Source organism: Mobula birostris, chromosome 8 (assembly GCF_030028105.1).
Source record: "Mobula birostris isolate sMobBir1 chromosome 8, sMobBir1.hap1, whole genome shotgun sequence".
Taxonomy (NCBI): domain Eukaryota; kingdom Metazoa; phylum Chordata; class Chondrichthyes; order Myliobatiformes; family Myliobatidae; genus Mobula; species Mobula birostris.
In genome coordinates this window covers 89,138,695-89,160,358 of record NC_092377.1, presented here as the reverse complement: position 1 = coordinate 89,160,358, position 21,664 = coordinate 89,138,695, and the positions used below count along the sequence as shown (strand labels likewise).

At 43.2% G+C, this 21,664-nt stretch overlaps 1 protein-coding gene across 2 annotated transcripts in view; it reads left to right on the top strand.

Moving 5' to 3' along the window:
* The window catches only part of ccdc170 (coiled-coil domain containing 170), a 79,253-nt gene that overhangs the window by 30,272 nt on the left and 27,317 nt on the right, over nucleotides 1-21,664 (top strand). For both annotated transcript variants that reach the window (XM_072267105.1, XM_072267106.1), the window contains exons 7-8: nucleotides 9,021-9,206; nucleotides 13,770-14,087. In XM_072267105.1, coding sequence (XP_072123206.1) covers nucleotides 9,021-9,206; nucleotides 13,770-14,087 — 504 coding nt within the window. The remainder of the gene's footprint in view (nucleotides 1-9,020; nucleotides 9,207-13,769; nucleotides 14,088-21,664) is intronic.

The following is a 21,664-nucleotide window of genomic DNA, read 5'->3' as shown; positions in this document are numbered from 1 at the left end:
CAGCAGTATCAGTACAGTCATGTCAAAGGCAATGAAACTGGAAGGGATTAACTCCCTAAAGAAGTCAGATTCACGATTCAAGATTGTTCATTGTCATCTTTCAGTACACATGTGTAAAGAAGAATGAAATGATTGATACTCTGGATCCGATGCAGCAAAACAAAACACCATAAGCATAAAAACACGATAAATATAAAAGCAAACCTATAAAACACAATATACAATTAACTGTGTTAGTGTGACTGTATGTAGATAAGATGAGCTATATACAAAGATTAATTATATGTACACAATTGATGTTAGCTGCAGGAGTACCTGAACACAAGGTGACTCTGACAGATAATGGTAAAGTGACACAGTGATTCTTGACAAGAGGAACTCTTCTAAGTAGCAGCAGGGCATGTGAAAGCACTGTTGGACAGTGACTGTGTCAGTGCAGGTCTGAGGTGTGGAGTGTAAGTGTAAAGTGGCAGTGCTGCTGGATGGGATTGGCTGAAATGATGAGCCCACCTGGACGGCTTGGTTGATGTATCCTGAGAGGCAGACAGAAGCTGACTGTTCCAGGGTGAGAGTGCAAGCTGTCCAGAGATAGTCAGTGGAGAAGAGGCCTTGGGAGCGCTAGTTTGATACTTGGTGCCATCTAAGGAGCATGTAGTTAGTGTCAAGTTATTTGGTGCTCATTCACTGTTAATGAGGGTCAGTTTACTGAATCTCAACAGCACCACCGTGTCAGTTGGCTTCATGGCAGTGCTGGAACTGGACCGTCTCTGTTCAGATTTAAGAAGGGAATTCCATACTCTGGAACCTCAATAGCTAAAGATAGCAATGCTGGAATAGATAGAATCCCATATTCAAAAACTCAAATGTTGGTTAAGCATATAAAAGAGTAAACTATTCAAGAAGATAGTTCTTTCCAAAGTACTCTTCTTTATTCAAAGTTGCTTCAGTTAGCACTATTCCAATGTGATCTGTAAAGAGTCTGTACCCCTCCCCGTGGAATGCTGGGTTTTCCGGTTTCCTCCCCACAGACCAAAGGCCGACCAGTTAGTAGGCTAATTGGTCATTGTAAGTTGTCCCATGGTTAGGCAAGGGTTAAATTGGGGGTTGCTGAGTGTGCAGCTTGAAGGACCAGAAGGGCCTATTCCACACAGTATTGCAATAAATAAATCATTATATTTTTAGTTCTAATTACATTAATTTAGTTAAATTATTGACCAACTTTTAACATTCCCAGAACTGAACAATTCCTTACCAAATTGAAAGTAGGCCTTGGAACACTATTTGTTTTCTGGCAGGCTAGGCCCGATGTCATCTAAGGATAACAATGCAGAGATCAGGCTAAGGACACATGTGAAGAAAACTAAAACCATATTAGGAGATCTATTGCCATCTGGGAAAAATCATTCTACCTTTGTTTTAAAGTTAACTTTATTTTGCTTGCCAGGTTTTTTGTCTCTAAATTGGTACTTTTCTCTGTGGTCAGCATGTTCCAGTCTTCTTCTGATATCTTGCCAAACGTCCTGTTTCCCACTTATAAGCCTTGCACTCTGCTACAATTCTGGTTCAAATGAGGTAACAGAGTCCAAGTTATATGAATGTCGGAAATGTTAGATAAAAGGTGGCCAAATTGCATCTAATTCACCTTCCACTGTCCTTGTAGTTTCCTATTACGGACATCATGTTTGCTAGGTAACACAGTCAAACAACACTGATTGCCTCCAAGTAGTGGTAACTAAAACTCAAAGCTCCAAGCTTGGAAAATCACTGAACCCTGGTTACCAGGTCCTCCTGTAAATGTTATTCAAACTACTCAAATACTTAATGTCAAAATATATTCAATTTTCAGGATCTGGGCATCACTGGTAAGGCCAGTCTTCATTTCCCCAAGGCCACTTCAGAGCCAATCATATTGGTGGGTTTGAGGTCGCATATGAGAAGATGGGCCAAGGATGGTTCCTGCCCTGTAAAGCATTCATAAACCAGAAGGAATTTTATGGCAGTCTTGTGCCTGTCATTATAAATGGCTACTTCTTCAGAACTGAAGCTAAATTTGGCAGCTGCCATGATGGATTTTCACCTCGGATGTGAGGATTGTTAGTCTAGGCCTTCACCTCATGCATTGAATCAGTCATACAAGTTTGTATATGACTGATTCAATGCTAAGCTTTTTCCTCCTCCTCCTTGGGAATTGTTCTAAGGGCCTAATAGTTGCTACTGAAATATTGTTTGGATTTTAATTTCCCAGCATATTAGGAGCTGAAGGTATTTAACTGAGATGGGGCCTCTCAGCTGCCCAGTTATAGGATTAAGTATCAGACTGACTAATGTTATGCAACGAACACAGATTGTTGGCTCATAGGGAATGTGCCAGTCAATAGACTGAAACATTCCTGATTGTGGCAGTTCTTTAATGTCTCAGAGAACCTGGGATTCTGGTCCCCTACTTAGGGATATACTTGTGATAGAAGGAGCGCAACAAAACTTCTCCAGATTGATTGCTGGGATGGTGGATGTTGGTAGAGTGAGTTTTTTGAGTAGATGATTTGTTTACACTTAAATGACTTTGGCCACCAGACTTCTATTTGACAAAGTACTGTGGACTGAGTCCACAACAATGCGCTTCCTAAAAAGTTGTGAATACCAGATGAAGGGTCTCGGCCTGAAACGTCGACTGCACCTCTTCCTAGAGATGCTGCCTGGCCTGCTGCGTTCACCAGCAACTTTTATGTGTGTTGCTTCTGGTGCCATAGTTTGACCTGATGCTGTAGTTTCGAAGACAGTATCATCTATACATTATAAATATTAATTAAATTCTATGTTAGCACGTAAAATGCAAATAAATGTATTGTGGATTTAACTTGAAACCCAGATATGTTGGCGTCGAAAGGAAAGGACGGTGTGATATTTTGTATGTAGCTTCAATAGGAAGCATTGTCTATGCAGTTTCTATAACTTTTTAAGTAGCGATTGCCTTTGTGTTTAGCATATAAATATCAAGCCCACATTGAGCTAGCAGACCTTTCTCCCAAAGGCGTCTCCGTCTGTATGATGCCTGCTTGTTGTGTCGAATAAAGAAGCTGCTTTGTATCTACCAGTGACTCTGTCTCTCCAGTGATTTCAACCACGCTACAACATTTGGTGTCAGGAGTGGGATGCTTCGTGACCTGTTGTGTGGCCAGCGTTCCTAGCTGTCTAAGTTGGTGAGTATTTTTAATAACACTCACACTTGGATCTGTTCAGTCGGTGGTACACAGGAACACGAGGTATCACGAATGCAGAGAGCTGAACTGGTAGATATAAAAGTAGTGTGTGTGTGTGTGTGTGTGCATTTGTGTTTATGTATGTGAGGAATCTTTGCATGTTAACTTGGTTAACTTGGTGAGACAGAGCCACCAGTTGCGAAAGGTGGTAACCAATGGTACAGTTCGAGACACCAGAGTAGGGGCGTGTATACTCGTTCCGGAAGCTGCATTTTAGTGTACGTGTTTGCAGGTGTGATGCAAGGGAATACAGCAGGCATCATGAGTTCGGGTACCCAAAAGTGGCAGATTGTGGAATACATACTCTGCAGTTTTAAATATGTGCTGTTTAACTGCTACCCGTCTTTGGTATTTTGCGTAGTGTGGGGATATCTCAGGGAGAGGTTTTACCCAGAGAGATCTGCCAGAATGGCACTTATTGAGGTCAGGCAACATCAAGTTGAGAACCCTGATGATCCGAGCCAGCCCTTGACCTTGATTACGACTACTCACAAGCCCTTCACCCCTGGGAAGAAACAAGAGCATTTTGTCCGAGTTGCCCTCATTTAAAGTCGCCTGTGGGAATTCAGAATTCTGGCGCAAGCTCGAGGAAATGGTTGAAATTCACAAGATGCACCCTAAAGATATACACGTGTTAGTGAAAGCCAAGTGCCCGAGGAATATGTGGGTCAGTATGGCCCAGGGGGTGCGGGATGCTACATGGGCAACTACTGGGAGCACCAGTAATGAAGAAAGATATCGCTCTTTTGAAGGGGAAGTGAGGCAGCGGCTGGGGGGAGGCGAGAGTAGCTGGGAAATGATAACGGCAGTGATTCAAAAAGCTGACGAGACAGCCATGGATTATGCAGAACGTAAATATTGAGCATATGAGGAGTATTCAGGGTTGGAAAATCCAGGGAGGGATGGCCCAGTCTTCCTAAAAATGCTGAAGGAAGGCCTGAGCTCAGCCCACAAGGATGTTTTAGATTTAGGCAAAATGATAGGGTCCACCTACTCTGTGATAGTTTTGTGGGCCAGTGAGATAGACCAAAGAAAAGGCAAGAGAAATCGTAAAGTGGGTATAGTGGATGCAGCTGCTGTGATGTCCCAGAGAGTTTGTTTTGCTTGCCAGCAGCCGGGGCACTTAGCAAAGGACTGCTGGACCAGGTATAAGACAGGGAAGGAGTTGATATGTTACAGTTCTGGCCTATTGGGACATGGCTGGAGACAGTGTCCAAAAGGGAGGGGGAAAACCCAGGCGGTCACAGCAGACACCCAGTCACTCACCCCATCAGCTACTAGTCTGACTGTTGATCAGATAAAAGAGTTAGTAACAGCGCCTCTTAAGGCAGGAAAAGATGTGGCAGTGGGCTCCACTGCCAGCGCTGGTGACCCGCGGACGTACACAACGGTATTGTTAGGGGGACAGCAATGCAATATGTTAGTGGACACAGGGGCATCTGTATCAATAACAGACTTACCCTTACCAACAACCAGACAGGCCAGTTATATCAGGGGTGTAGGAGGGAAAACAGTAAAAGCAGAAAGAAGCGAGAAGCAAATACTAGAAATCGGGGGAGTACAGCTTCCAGTGTATTTCTGGGTATGTCCAAATAATGAGGGCACGATCCTTGGAATCAACATCCTAATGAAAGCAGGAGCTGTTATAGATTCGGGAAAGGGAGAAATAATATCGATGAGTCATGGGCAGCGAACACACACAACCAACAGAATACACAAGCAAGATTGTGAGCAGGTAAAGATAGACCCAGTTAAAATAGAGGAGGGTCTGTATAAACCCCCTAAGCAGGACCCCATAAAGTTTTCCCAGTTCCTCTGACGGCAGACATTGCTGCGAAGAAGGCGACAGGGGGGCAAGAGGCGATTGAAACTGCAAGTGTGCAGGAGGAAACGACAGAAGCCAGCTTAGTAAAATTATATGAAGAGGTAGAGGCAGAAGAGAAGGAAAAATGGAGGAGGAAAGGAGCAAAGGAGGGATCAGATGGGTGCTGGACACATGGGGAGGAAAGAGTTGCGGTGGCCCCACCCTGTATTAGACAGATACTACTAAAGTTATATCATGGGGCTATGCATCAGGAAAGGCAGAGCATGATCACAACCCTCCGGCAGGATTGGTGGTGGCCAGGGATGGGCGGGGATGTTGAGAAATTCTGCCACCGTTGTATCATTTGTGCCCAGCATAACCCTGGTAAGGGCAGAAAGCTACAGCTGGAAACTCAGCCTCGGCTGAGGGGACCCTGGGAAAACATCCAGACAGACTTCACAGGGCCCCTGCCAAAAAGCAGGGGGAAGAGTTACTGTCTAGTAATCATGGATCACTTCACCCGGTGGGTAGAGGCTTTCCCAACAAGGGACTGCACCGCCCGCACCACTGCATGGATCCTAGTTCAGGAAATCCTCCCAAGGTGGGGAACCCCAGTTCAGGTGGATTCAGATCAGGGAGCACATTTCACAAGCAAAATGATGAAGGAAATGTGTCGACTGCTAGGGATTTGACAACGGTTCCACGTACCCTACCACCCCCAGGGTTCAGGGATGGTAGAAAGGATGAACCGAACAATCAAGAATGTGTTAGCCAAAGCTATAGCTGAGACAGGAAAGACATGGGTGGATGTATTACCAGGAATCCTGATGAGATTGCACGCAACTCCGAACCACACTTTGGATCTCAGCCCCTATGAATTATTGATGGGCGAGCAATGCGACTCCCTTATGGGGTAATTACGGGTTGTGGGGAGCCTGAGGCTTACAGGGATAGAGTGACCCAATATGTGAAAGACCTTTGTAACCAACTTAAAGTATTAAAGGACCGAGCGAAACAACAACAGCGAATCGCTGATCAGAGAGAGCCAGAGGGAAAAGGGATAGTTCTTCTGCAGCCCAGCAACCAAGTTATGGTGAGGGTGCTGCCAGAAAGGACAGGGTTTGCCCCCAGGTGGATAGGACCACAGACGGTACTGTTAACGAATGATACGTGTGTCTGTGTACAGACTCGGCGAGGCAGCCAGTGGAAACACTAGACCCAGGTTAAAGCATACAACTCACCCTCTTGTTGCTCCCACAGACGTAGTGGGGAACCAAGTGTACCCAGTAACCATGTAATTACAGAGAACCTAAGAGAGGAACACCAGCCGGTCATGCCAGACCTGACCACAGCAGATGAAAACATACCCGGAGAAAACGCAAAGGCAGAAAACACCGACAGCATGGCAGAAGACACTGAGAACGTGTTGGAAAACCATGAATAGCCTGCTAAAGTGTGATGATGATGGTACTCTGTAAAGAAGGCTGGTTGCTGAAGGTAGATGATTAATTTTATAGCATAGTATAGAAATTATTTGGGAAATAGATGGGGAGGGATTTTATTTTTGAGTTAAAGCAGAGAAGGCAAGTTCTGCCACTTCGATGGCATTTCGGACTGCACACGGCATCTGAAAGCAGTCACCCCAGCTTGAGGAGCTGAGCCCTTTTTAGCAGTTGGGCCAGTGATTGACTGGACAGTTCGGAAGGGGCTGCCACTGGGGAGAGGTCCTTGCAGACGTTTACATAGAGGCCACCCAACCCCTTCCTGTGCATCGATGAGAGAGCCTGTGGATGCTCCTAGAAGGAGAGCTTCAGCAACCAGAGAATAAGGGGCTGAAGACAAAAGAATGTAATTAAGCTGCAGTCAGCCTGCAGGGAAAGAGCAGGCACACCAAAGGAGTCGCATTTCCTAAAGACTTGGAACAGCCTCTCTGCTTAACATTTGGTAGGCAGTGATTAGGTAATGCTAGGATAGATAGAGGTACATAAAAGTGGGGGGGGGGGGATTTTGAGACAGGCCATTTTTGCTGCCCTATTTGAGCAGGTCCTCCTAGGTTGGCCTTTCCTGATACAAATTTAATTTTGTCCAGGAGGGCCAAGAGGAGGGACTGTTAGAGTGAGGTTTTTGGGTAGATGATTTGTTTCCACTTAAATGACTTTGGCCACCAGACTTCTATTTGACAAAGTACTGTGGATTGAGTCCACAACAATGCGCTTCCTAAAAAGCTGTGAATACCAGATACTTGTGGCGCTGTAGTTTGACCTGATGCTGTAGTTTCAAAGACAGTATTATCTATATATTATAAATATTAATTGTCTTCTATGTTAGCACGGGAAATGCCAAATAAATGTATTGTGGATTTAACTTGCAACCCAGACATGTTGGCATCGGAAGGAAAGGATGGTGTGATATTCTGTATGTAGCTTCAATAGGACGCATTGTCTATACATTGTCTATAACTTTTTAAGCAGCGATTGCCTTCGTGTTTAGCATATAAATATCGAGCCCACATTGAGCTAGCAGACCTTTCTACCGAAAGCATCTCCGTCTGTATGATGCCTGCTTGTTGTGTCGAATAAAGAAGCTGCTTTGTGTCTACCAGTGACTCTGTCTCTCCAGTGATTTCAACCACGCTACAACAGATGTGTCCTATAAAGAGAAATTTAGCGGACTAGCCCTATACTTTCTAAAGTCTTTAAGAATGAGAGGCAATGTCATTAAACATTTTTAAAAAGGTTGACAGAATAGATCGTAAATTAATGCAACAGTAATGTTTTCCCTGTCTGGGTTGTTTAGTACCAGGGCTGCAGTCTCAAAGTAGGTGATTTGCCCATCGGGACAAAGAGAAAAAGATAGCATGAGGTATTCAATGCTTCTATTTCTTATGTTCTCATAATTAATTGTAATGCAGAGTTTTGATTTGGAACAATGAGATTTTCTTTCCTCCCACTGGTACTGCTCGCTCTGCTGAGTTCTTCCAGTGGACTACGCAGACTCTGCTGGATTCAATATAGGTTTATTCCCACCTTTGTCTTATTGCATCTCGCTTTAGAAACATAACAGGCATCATGAGTTTCCGCATCAAAGGGGCAGCTTTTCATTGGAAGTGTCTTCAAACTGGCTGCTCAGTGGACCAAATCCTGCTAGCAGAACGAAGCTGGTGGAGTATTTTTTTGTCATTTTTTTTTTCTCACCCCAGAGGGCAATTCTGAAAGTGTTAAAGGGACAGAAGGAATTTTAACCCTGAGGAAAGTCTTCCCTTGTGATCATTGGTCTGACTTTCTGCAACTTTCTCCCTAAAATTCTGCACATTTTTCCTATCACTTGCCGTCTTGTCTCCTTCCAGATTGATATTCTAATCCCCCTTCCCTCCAACCCCCCCCCCCCAGCCATTTCCTCTTGCCAGTGACCACTGCAAACCATTTCAGGCGGACATCTTCCATGGGCCCTCCTGTCTGGCAGCAAGCCCTGGAAGAAGAGTACAGAAAAACAGAAACGAAGGCCTGCAGTTAAATTCAGCTGGATATCTGTGATTCTCCCCCAGCAATCCCACTCCCATGTCTCCCATCAGTACCTTGCCATGCAGTTAAGGGGGCAAGGGGGATTATCTAGTTAGATAGGGAGAGGCAGAGGTTTCATTCCAGATGCATAGCCTTGCCACATGTTGTACTGTGAGAGAATCACCAACTGAATTGCACAGCTGTTTGTTGTGGACTCGCCCATCACCTGACCTTACATCAAACTCAAGGGACTGCAGTTAATGACATGTCCAGATTGCACCTATATTTTAGATGATTTATAAAACTAACAAAAACTAAAATGTGCACACTGTATATTTTCCAAAACGTTTTTCCACATTTCTTCAGTCTGAGCATCTTGCTTTTTTAAAATTGTTGGCAGTTTCAGTTGGTGTCAGCAAATTTCAGTATTACAGAATTAGCTTTGTGTTTTGTCAGATTGGAGAGCTGTACCAGGAAAACTCCAGAAAAGGTTCCCAGATTATGAGCTTGGAGGAAAATATTCGTGCCCATGACATGGAATCGAAAGCCAGCCGGGAAACTATCATGAGACTCGTGTCTGAGTTGGGGAGGGAGCAGAAAGCTGTTGCCTCTTATGTGCAGGAACTGGAGACCCTTCGTAAGGTAGGCTGAGGTTTATCTTGATTCTAATTCATTAAATGAAATAATAAACATTGGTAAATGAGACATAAAATAGCATGGGAGGGAGGAATTTGCTGATCTTAATTGTCTCAAAGGAGTATATGGAAAGAATGGTGTTTAGATTCCCTTAATTCCTTCAGTTAGTATGGACCTTAATCTCAGATTTGTGAATTATGTCCTGGAATTCCTTTTCTGAAAAGAGAAGCCACATTACCAGAAGCCTGTCCTCCTTCCTCCTCCCACACTGACTTTCTGCAGCCAGATAGTTTCATCTAGAATAGCTCTGTTCAGTAATTCAGGTCATTTTTCTTTCCGTTCCACGCCTCGTTCAGTCTTGGAGCACTGTATCAGCCCTCACTGTGCTGAGGGCAAGATTTCTCTCAATATGTATCCATGGACTAGGATTTGATCATGGTGTAACAGACAGATGAGTTTTCAAACAACATTAGTCCGTTGTTACATGACTCTCAGTCCAGGTGCAGGGTGTTGACCTAAAATGTTGACTGTCCATTTCTTTGCACATGTGCTGCCTGACCCGTTGAGTTCCTCCAGCACTCGATTCTTTATTGCTCTGAATTCCAGCATCTGTACTCCCTAGTTGTCTCCACTAACCCATTTGCTTTCTGCATAACAATGTAGCAAACATGAAAAACAAACGATTAGGCCTTTTATCCCATTGAGCCTGTTACGCCATTCAAAACATTCACTGCTGATCCACCATTTCAACAGCAGATTTCTGCCCTCTCCCCAACACCTTGATGCCCTTTCTGTCTAGAAATCTATCGATCTTCTTAAATATATTCAGTGACTTGATCCCTGTGGTATCGAACTGCACAGGTTTACCATCCTCTGAGTGAAGTTACTTCTCATCTCCGTTCAAAATGTCTTACTCTGTATCCTGAGGCTGATTGCAGGTTTGAGAATCCCCTCTCAGGGTAGACGTACTCCCTTCATCCAGTCCATTTAGGCCTGCTGTCAGAACTGTGCTTGCTTCGATGAAATCCCCTCTCTTTCTTCTAAAGTGAAGTGAATATTGGCTCAGTCAACCCAGTCTCTTCTCCTATAACGGACCATCCATTCCAGGAATTAGTTTGCTGAAGTGTTGTTGTACTCCACTGATGAGAGGCATAGCCTTTCTGAGGTAAGAAACCAGAATTGCACAATATGTGCCTTCTCCAAAGCCCTGTGAAATTGTAGCAATGAAGGCTGACAGGTCTTTGGCCTTCTCAGCCACTCACTGCATCTGCATATTTACTTCCAGTGTACTTTCACAACTATATCCAAATCCCTTTTTACGTCAACATTTCCCCTTCCTGCACTATTTAAATGATACCTAGTGGCCACCCAGTTCAATTCCACTTCCCATTCCCATTCTGACGTGTTGGTCCATGGCCTCCTTTACTCTCACAATGAGTCCACCCTCAGCTTGGAGGAGCAACCTCTCATATTCCGTCTAAGTAGCATCCAACCTGACAGTAATGAACACTGATTTCTCTAATGTCTGCTAATTTCTCACCCCTCCTCCTTCTCTCTTTTCTTCCATTCACCATTCAGGTTGCCTCTCGCCCATTCTCTTCTCCTCATCTGCCCATCACCTCCCTCTGGTGCTCTTCCTCCTTCCCTTTCTTCCGTTATCCACTGTCCTGTTCTATCAAATTCCTTTCTCTTCAGCCTTTCCAACTATCATATCCAAGTTTCTTACTTCATCCTCTCTCCCTCGCCTTTCCCTTCACCTGCTTTCATCTATCACCTACCAGCTAGTGTACTCTTCTCACCTTCCTATTCTGGCTTCTTTCCCCTTCCTTTCCAGTCCTGATGAAGTGGCGTGGCCTGAAAAGTTGACTGTTTATTCCCATCCATAGATGCTGCCTGACTTGCTGAGCTCCTCCAATGCTTGGTGTGTGTTGCTTAGTATTTTCCCTGTTGGGTTATTTTCTCTGGAATGATGGAGGCTGAGAAGAGATCTGATAGAGAGTTACAATATTATGAGAGGCATAGATAGAGCAGACAGGGAGTTTCTGTTTCTCAGGGTTAAAATGTCTAATACCAGAGGTCATGCATTGAAGGTGAGAAGTGGTGGGTTCTCTGTTGAATTGCATCTGTCATGTGTTTTCCCACTTACATAACTTGCATAAATTGCCTTGAAGCCTCTCTGTGTCTTCCTCATGACCCTATCCAATGTCATCTGCAAACATAGATGTTCAGGTCCCTCTTCCAGATCATTGACATAATAGCTGGATCCCAGGCACTGATTCCTGCAGCACCCCACCTGCCACCCTGAGAAATTCCCATTCATTCCTGGAGCAAAATCCAATCTGCTGGAGGAACTTAGTGCATTAGGTACCATCTGTGGAGGGAAATGGACAGTCGATGTTTTGTGTTAAGACCGTATATTCCTCCTTTGTATTTCTTGTCTATCCATTTATGCCAGCACATTTTAAATCTCAGTCTATCTGCTGTATAATCATTGTGCAATACAGCATGAAAGCATATCCTTCAGCCCAACTCTCAATTAACTCACCATCCTCTTATGTACTTCTTTATCAAAGACCTTCTGAAAATTCAAATAGTTCATGTTCTCCAATTTTCCGTCAGCTATTCTATCAGTTACAACTTCACAAGACCCCGGTAGTTTTGTTAAGTGTGATTTGTCTAATCCCATTAATATTTTCTGAGTGACCTATATTGTATCCTTTATAACAGAGACTAGCATTTTGCCTATTATTGATTTAAGCTAAATTGTCTCTAGTCCCCTCTTTTCTTTCTCCCTTTTGTTTTTAAATAGTGGATTATTTTTTCCATCACTCATTCTACAGGAACTGTTCCATAAACTATAGAATTTGGAAGATGACAAGCAACGTATCCACTGTTTCCATGGGCTTCATGTCATATAAAACAGCGATAAAAACCTAATTCTGACTGAGTTACTGCCTTTTGTACTTAGGCATGCACATTATCTGGATCTGTGGATTTATCTACTTTCACTCCCATTAATTTCTCCAGCACTATTTTTTAAAACTAATATTAATTTCCTCTAATTCAGAGTATATGAAAATTGGTGGAGGGGCAGGTACTATTGAGGAAACAGACAAGCTGCAGAAGGTCCTAGACAGATTAGGAGAATGGGCAAGAAAGTGGCAAATGAAATACAATGTTGGAAAATGCACGGTCATGCACTTTGGTAGAAGAAGTAAATGTGCAGACTATTTTCTAAATGGGGAGAAATTCCAAAAATCTGAGATGCCAAGGGATTTGGGAGTCCTTATGCAGAACACCCTAAAGGTTAACTTGCAGGTTGAATCAGTAATGAGGAAGGCAAATGCAGTGTTAGAATTCATTTCAAGAGGTCTATATTACAAGAGCAGAGATGTGATGCTGAGGCTTTATAAGGCAACGGTGAGGCATCACCTTGCATATTGTGAACAGTTCTGGGCTCCTCATCTAAGAAAAGATGTGCTGGAATTGGAGAGGGTTCAAAGGAGGTTTATAAGAATGAGAATGAAAGGGTTATCATATTAGGAATGTTTGACAGCTTTGGGTCTGTACTCACTGGAATTTAGAAGGATGATGTGGGGGATCTCATTGAATCCTTTCAAGTGTTGAAAGGCCTAGTCAGAGTAGATATGGAAAGGATGTTTCCCTTAGTGGGGGAATCTAGGACAAGAGGGCATAGCCTCAGGGTAGAGATGCGGTGAAATTTCTTTAGGCAGAGGGTGGTGAATTTGTGGAATTTATTACCACAGGCATCTGTGGAGTCCAGGTTCATGGGTGTATTTAAGGCAGGGGTTGATAGGTTCTTGATTGGACATAGCATCAAAGATTACTGGGAGAAGGCTGAGGAGGGTAAAAAAAAAGGATCAGCCATGATTGAATGGTGGAGCAGACTTGATGGGCCAAATGGCCTAATTCTTCTCCTATGCCTTATGGTCTTATAGTCTAATTCCCCCTTTAAACTCTTGGTTTTCCAACATTTCTGCAAAGTTATTTATGTGCTCTTTCCAACATAAAACTTTTTGTAATCCATGAAGTGGTCACATCTTCCTTTGTGGTTTTGCGTTTCCTTTCTGAATGTGAACCATTCACCGTCATGCTATCAATGAGATTCCTGACTCTGTTGTAGTCAACTCAGTTCTCATACCTTCAGAGTTTCTTCTGTTTAAATTTAGGGTTCAGATTGAACTACTTAATTCTCCATTTCATTGAGCATTTCTATTATATTACAGTGTGGCAAATAGGATGGTTAGAAGAGGTATCCCACCTCAACCATTCACTTCCTTAGACTATGCCCATATCCCCATCAACTTTGACTCTACTACACCAAGGTATTTCTTATACATTGCAGCCAACTAACATACCAATCAACAAATCTCTGGGTCATGTGAAGAAACCCAAATGGTCACAGGGAGAAAACGTATACCTTACACAATAGCACCGGAGGTTAGGATCGAACCATGAGGCACCAGCACTACCATACCATCCAAGTGTGCTAGAGGCCACTTCTTATTGCATTGTATATACTCGTTTTTGTTTTGTTTTTAATCTCAGGAGTTAGACAACACCAGGGATGATAGACTGCATGTCGAAAGAGGGAACAGGATCTTGCAGGGCAGGCTGGATGAAACCCAGCGAACTTGTGAAACTTTGAAGTTGGAGATGGGAAGGTGGGAGCAACGTTCCAAGGAGCTGGATGGAAGTTTGCTGACCAGCGTGTCTGATGCCAAAGCAGTTAAAGGTCATTTGGAGGCATTCAAACATCAGCTGGCCTCTCTGCTCAGCAGAACAAATATGATGGTGCAGCCCACTGAGGAAGCTATCCGGGAAAGAATCTGTGAAATTTGCAACAGTGAAGAAGATAAGAGGAAGGTAAGTAGTTTCTGTACATTGCGGATAACAATGGAAGTGTTGACAAATGTGAAAGGAAGCTGTTTTGGGATAAAAGGTAGAAACTGTGTGTCTCTGTGTTTGATTGTGGCAACCTAGAGCTGTAAACCCGTTCATTATGGTCTGAAAGCTGGACTCCTGATTTGCCTCTTTCTCTGAGTTACTCCTGGTCAGCCTCCACCTTCAGCGGATGCGTGTTCATTCAAAGTCCTGAAGTAGCTCACGTCACATCTTGTGGATCCCACTGTCCTCTTCTCATTTGGTTCCAAATACATCAGTGTCTCAAATGTAGCATTCTTGTCTAATCTGAAAGCAAAGAATACGGGACGTACCCAGCAGGCTTGCTACTGTGGGTGGAGAGAGACACAGAATTAATGTTTTCAGTCAATGATCTTTCATCAGAATGGGGAAAATTGGGAAATAGAATATTTTATACTTCACAGGGAAGGGTGAAGAGATCCATGGGAAATGTCTGGGTGGAGACAGGAAAGACTGAGTGGTACAAGTGATGGTGGTGTTGGCTGAGCGATGGTGGAGAAGACTTGTTAGTCACGGCTGATCTGTCTGAAGGAAACATAATTAGCAGAAAACAAATGAAAACAGCAGCTAAAATACTGAAAATGACAGTTGTGGAACTGTCTTTTATAAACTAATGAAGCAAAATCGCAACTGTTGGAAATCAGAAATAAAAACAGAAAATGCTGGAAGTACTCAGCAAATTGGGCAGTGTCTGTGGAGAGAAAAACAAAGTTATTATTTCAGGTCCTTGACTTTCCTCAGTAGTGGTTAGTCTGTTACAAACTCAAAAGGCTGGTTATCAGAAATTGTTGAATTTATTATTAAGTCTGAGGGTTGTAATGTGGTAAATGGGAAGATAAAGTTCTGTTCTTTGGACTTATGTTGACTTCGGTTATGTAACCCTCTCACTGTGCTTGTAACAATCTTGGCCCATTAGCTAACTCTGGCTAACAGCCATGTGATTCAGCATTGCATGGGTAACAGTGAGAAGGCCACCTCCAATAAGCAACACACAACTAGGTTTGGTATAATTTGGGTTCAGCCAATCAGGAAAGTTAGAATGCTCCAAGGAGGGAATGAAAATTGTGGTGAATGCTATGTAAATACTGCCCCATGCAAAATTATCATTCACGAGAAAGTAACAGATAGTACACCGGCATAAAATTAAAGTGGAAGTATATTTACAGATATTTCAACTTTAATAAACAGTTGAGGGAAAAAAAGGAAAGGGCCCATCATGGTTAAACCAGTCTAAATGTGCACATAAACGTTGGAGCTCGTTTCTGGAGTAGTCGGGGTATCACTTTACTCATGCGCTGAACCCATGTTCTGCGTGAAAGACATTAGCCATAGTTCAAACTTTCCTTGAGGACCATTTTGAATGAGTTGGCTAACTCAGGAGTATTGGCCCTTCCTCCTAGGAACCACTTGTCTACACAAAGTGCTTCTTACAATGGGATCTCTCCTTCAGACGGCATTCTACAGGCATCTTCCCTTGCAGCCCCTTCACTTCCAACACTTCCCAAAGACCAACAACTAGACTACTGTCCTTCAGAAATCTGATCCCACCCCACTCTCTCTAATGTTCTATGGCATCCACTCCCCCAATTTGGCTGACACAACATTCCTAGGCTGAGCAAACACTCCTTATCTCAGCTGAAGACAAAACACTAGCGTATGAAGCTTAACTAACAGAACACACTACTATTGCGGAAAACTGCTAAAGTAAAACTCCTCACAGCATAGCGCTAGATGTACAATTTTAACCAGGGCATTACAGTTATAACAGAGTGGGAGGTCACAGATAGAGAGGTTGGAGCGGGAATGGGTTGGAGAATTAAAGTGATGGGTAACTGGAAGTTCAGAAGTTGTCAGCATAAGATAATGGACAAGCAAAGGTTTCTAGTCCAGCTTAACCCTTCAGGCAGAAAAATCCTGTTGCAGCATCCAAATATTTCTTCTAATGTTCCACAGGTGAAGCTTTACCACTGATGCAACAGGGTGAAGGGGCTGACCAACCTCTCGTGTTACTATGTTCCAGAGATAATTATTACACACCTCAGCTGTGACAGATAAAGCAAGGATGCAAAGCACAGACATAGACATGGGGATTCATAATGTGAAATGCTATGAAGGCGTATATGGTACAGTGCCGATATACAAAAAAACAAAGCTGCTTCCACTGTGTGAATAAATTTCAATATTACTCCTCTAATTACCTTGTACTGGTGTCAGTCTTTGCTGGTGCAAAAGTGAGAAGAGAACATCTTTGTAGCTAAATGCTGTTATGTTCTTGTAAATAGAGTTTAGCGTAGTGGTTAGCACAATGCTTTATGGTACCAGCGACCCGGGTTCAATTCCTGCCGCTGTCAGTACGTACTCCCTGTGACCACGTGTGTTTCCTCCGGGTGCTACTATTTCCTCCCACAGTCTAAAGACCTACCGGTTGGTAGGTTAATTGCCCTGTGATTAGACTAGGGTTAAATTAGGGGTTGCTGGGCGGCCCAGCTTGAAGTTCTGCGCTGTATCCCATTAAATACAGCATTTTTCTTTTTACACTCTATGAGCTCTACATCAAGTTGTCCTACCAGGATAATTAAAGGTAGCTGATCATATGGTGTAGGAAACTTTTGAAACCACTCGTGATCTTTTCTCCCCAGGGAGAGCTCAATGTAGACTAACAAGGCTGTGACAGATTCGGCGATGACCAAATATTTAGGATTTTTTTTTTTGCCAAAGGATGTTTTCTTGTTGTCACTGCCAGTTACGCTGCTTGAAATTCAAGGCAGATTCTAGAGTTGGCGAAGGGCCTGTAATGTGCTGTAGATTTCTATGTTCTATGTTTGTCTAGGTGTTCTCCTGGGTCAGTGTCTCTCGGAAAGGCAGTGAAGTAGACCCTTGGGAGATTCCCGGGATGCAATCGGAGAAGATTGCTAAAGCTAAGCCTGTGTTTAATGAGAAGTGGGAATAAATAGGGAGGGCAAGACCAGGGGCTGGCCCATTTCTGTACTAGAGCTGCATTTCCCTGGCAACAGTACTTGAAGGGCAGCCAAAGCAGATCATCCAATGCCTCAAGTAAAATTGCCATCTGTGGTGTTGAGGTAGCTGATTATTCCCGTGGTTTAATGTACAGCAGTTGTGGCGCTGTCTCAGTGTCATCCATGAAGTGGCTCCTTCAGTTTCCTTGGGCTTTGATTTGGTGCTGTGACCTGACAGGAGCACCATTGTTTTGACAGTTGTACTGTACTGGGCTAACTGTGTTATTTAATGGTGCCAGTCTTCATTCATTTGAATTCAGGAAATTCACGTGCGACTGGGTGCAGTACAGGGGCCTGGGAGACAATGACACTGTGGGTGCAGTACAGGGGCCTGGGAGACAATGACACTGTCAGTGGGTTTGGAGAATTTTGCAGAGGCACCATTGATTACTCTCACAAATGGGGGCGGGGTGATGAAGACCGGGTAATATGTTTCATTCTTGCCAGGGTTCTTTCTTCAAGCTGTGGGCTGGCATGTTTTACATCCACCCGAGAGAGAGGTGTGTGTTCAGTTTGACTGATGGTGTTTCTAGAGGGCAGCATTCTCAATATCTCACTGAAAAGTCAGTCTGGGTTCTGTGCTTAAGCCCGGGACTGGGGATTTAGTCTATATCACTTTAAAGCAGGCAAAGGACCTGCCTGGGAGTCATCATTGGCACCGGGCAGCATTGGAAAAGATACCCACCTGTTAAACACAGCCATTGTTAATAGGTATCTTTTCCGATGCTACCTGGTGCCAGTCATGGCTCCCAGGCAGGTCCTCTGCCTGCTTTAGAGTGATATAGACTAAATCCCCAGTCCCGGGCTTAAGCACAGAACCCAGACTGACTTTTCAGTGAGACATTGAGAATGTCCATCCGATTCCTAAATGGACATGGAACCCTTGGACACCACCTCACTTTTTTTAATATACAGTATTTTTTTGCATGTTTTAAAAATCTATTCAATATACATATACTGTAGTTGATTACTTATTTATTATTATTATTTTTATTTTATTATTTTTTTCTCTGCTGGATTATGTATCACATTGAACTGCTGCTGCTAAGTTAACAAATTTCACGTCACATGCCGGTGATAATAAACCTGATTCTCATTCTAATTCACTTTTCTTTTAGTAGAGCATAAAATATGCTGTTCTAGACTTTCGACATATTGATTTTAAGTTTGAGATTCTTTGAAAAATAGTTTTGATGCAATAATCAGTGTTTTGTCTTGTAAATTGCAAATGGAATAAGGTAAGGAGTTTCTCCGGGGGATCTACACTAATCCAGTACACGGATGACCTCCTGTCGAACTCCCCAAGCAAGGAGCAGGACTCCTTCTACCTTTTCTATAAACTAGCTGAGAAAGGTCATAAAGTATCAAAGCAGGAACTACAGTTGGTACAACTAGGAGTTACTTACCTGGGACATACCTTATCCCAAGATACAAGGTCATTGGTTAAGACTTAGATTGAAGCAAAGCCCCACAGCCAATGACTCATCGGGAAATGAAGCACTTCCTGGGGATGACTGGGTATTGCCAACAGTGGATTTTAGATTATGCAGCTATTGTTAGTCCCCTCCAGAATATACCTCTGCCCAGCCAACTAGATCTGTTACCCCGGACCCTGGAAGCTTAGGAGACATTTGAACATATAAAAAAGGCAATGATACCCACACTAGCTTTGGGCCTCCTGGACTATAGTAAGGAGTTTCATCTTTTTGTTCACCTGTTTCACTCAGGCCATTTTGACTCAGGACCACGGGGGTGGGGGAGAAGACAAAAGTCGATTGTTTATTTCAGTGTTCAGTTAGATGGAATTGCCGGAGGTGTGCTGGGTTGTCTGCCAGCAGCGTCAGCCACTTGCCTTGCTGTTCAGCATATGCCGTCTCCGATTCTTAATCAACTTACTTGTGTCCATGTCCTGCATTGAATGGAAACTCTACTGATTCGCTGTACCATGTGACACCTTACCCCCACTAAGGCAAACTAGGTACAAAATCAAGTTATTAGCAAACCCAAGTGTTAGAATTACTCACTGTGCAACTCTTAATCCAGCCACTATGGAGGAAAACAGCAATCTACACTGCTGTGAAACTGTTACACAAGAAGTGATAAAACCCAGTGTGGACGTTACTGATACTGCTGTTAATGCCGATTTAATGTTCTTTGTTGACGGTTTAGCTTTACGCAAAGATATGGGAAAACCATGCACAGGATATGCATTTGCTTCCCCCACCCATGTTGTGGAGGCAGTGGCATTTCCCGTGTTTCACCGAGATTTACAAGGAAGTTGCCTGGTTTGGGGAGCATGCCTTGTGATAATAGGTTGAGTGAGCTCGGCCTTTTCTCCTTGGAGCGACGGAGGATGAGAGGTGACCTGATAGAGGTGTATAAGATGATGAGAGGCATTGATCGTGTGGATAGTCAGAGGCTCTTTCCCAGGGCTGAAATGGCTAACACGAGGGGGGTACAGTTTTAAGGTGCTTGGAAGCAGATACAGAGGAGATGTGAGGGGTAAGTTTTTTTTACGCAGAGAGTGGTGGGTGCGTGGAATGGGCTGCCAGCGAAGGGGGTAGAGGCGGATACAACAGGGTCTTTTAGGAAACTCTTAGATAGGTACAAGGAGCTTAGAAAAATAGAAGGCTATTTACTAGGCAGTTTCTAGAGTGGGTTACATGGTCGGCACAACATTGTGGGCCGAAGGGCCTGTAATGTGCTGTAGATTTCTATATTTCTAATATCCAGTAAACATAGGTTACAAATCACTGTTTTTCCTAATGAGACGTTGTGGGTTCAGTATCCTGTTAAGGGACTCATGTATTGACAGAGGTACCACCTTTTGTATGATAGGTTTAAGCTAATGCCTTCACCACTGTATAGAAAAGAATCTTTGGCCTCTGCATGGAAGATCTCCCCAGTGTCTAGTTTATATTTCATTACTGTCAAAATTAGATATAGGAGATCTGGCTATCATCACTTTGTGGAACTCACTGTGCGCAACTTGGCTGCCACATTTCTTACATCAATGGAGGTTGTGAAAGACTCTGTGACTGGGGGTTGTGGGGTGTTGTGGGGGTGTCGTGTGTCTGTGGAAATCAATGGGTGATTCAGCCACTAGGTGGCAGTGTTCTTTTACTGTTAGTCAGCCAGGGTTTCACCTATTCCAGAGAACGAGTCTGCCCAAGTTCAGTGCTGGTAGTATAACTATGGGTAACACCCGTCTTTGTCTATGAACCAGTCAAAAGGTTTGAATAAGTCTACAAGCTGATGGAAATAAAGTCATCAGTGCTTCTGCATTTATAAATTTCCTTATTATAACTCTTCACTGCTGAATTTTTAAAAGTTAATCTCAACAATATTTTGGATATGGTTCTCTCACATTGCCTTTAGATTATTATCCCTTAATTGCCATAATTGTGTTTATTTTGCTGATTTTGGATACCAGCAGCATTTTCTTCCAATGCAGCACAGTTTTTTTTCTTTAGGTCACCAACATGTCGTGTCAGGCAACAGAACAATAGTCAGTCAGTGTCTCTGTTTTATGTCTGCTAATTCATCATCAGAGAACTTCCTGTCTTCCAGTTACCTCCGTTTTCCTATTCCCCATGTTTCAACAGTACTTAACAAATTAATAATTGGATTACTGTACAGAAATAAGCGCAGACTGACTGCCATCAAATAATTCCTGGCCTCCAACCATCCTTCAGCTGGGGATAATTTTGCCTTAAGGAGAAACTAAAGTTAGGAGAGAGACCTATGCAGAACATTTTAGAGATTAATGTGCTTAGAATGTGAGCTCAGAAATGTTGGTCCAACATTTTGAAAATGGTGTTTGTATTGCCATGCAGTTGGCTCCATATATGTTACACTTATGGGTAACTGAGGTTTAAATTTGCTTTTAAATGTGGTTTTGATTGCCGACCACTATCCTAATTTCTCCTGTTCCCACCCTGTTTTCACTCTCTCACTCCCTCACTTAACATCACTGGGCACCATTGCACTAACAATATGGACACTCACTATTGACAGTCAAGTGGACCTCTGCTTTCTCATGCCTAATACTGGTTAGATGGCCAAATTCCTCAAGTGATAATGTAGCTGATTACACAAATTTCTTCGTCTCAACAATCCATTGAGGATGACATGCTTCCAATTCCAGTTGTGTAGGTTCTGAGATGAACCAACCCAACTACCTAATCCTGAGGACAGCCTGAGAAGAAGTGGGCCTGTTCAACTACATTGCCATAGGTGAGGCTGGTTGAATCTTAATGCTTTTGAAAAGCAAGGTTCTTCGGAAGTCAAGAATGATTAGAAAGCTTTTTGCTAAGCAATTATATTAAGTGTTACTAGAGCGGAAAGCAAACAAGCAAGAGGAGCTAGAGAAGAAAGGAAAAAACAGTTGTGGTCATCTCACACTCAGATCAGAGATAATGAAATTTTCAGTGATAACAATTAATCTATAAAATAACCAATTTCAAGTAGTGTGATACCTGTTACAGAAAACTAAGAAGCTTT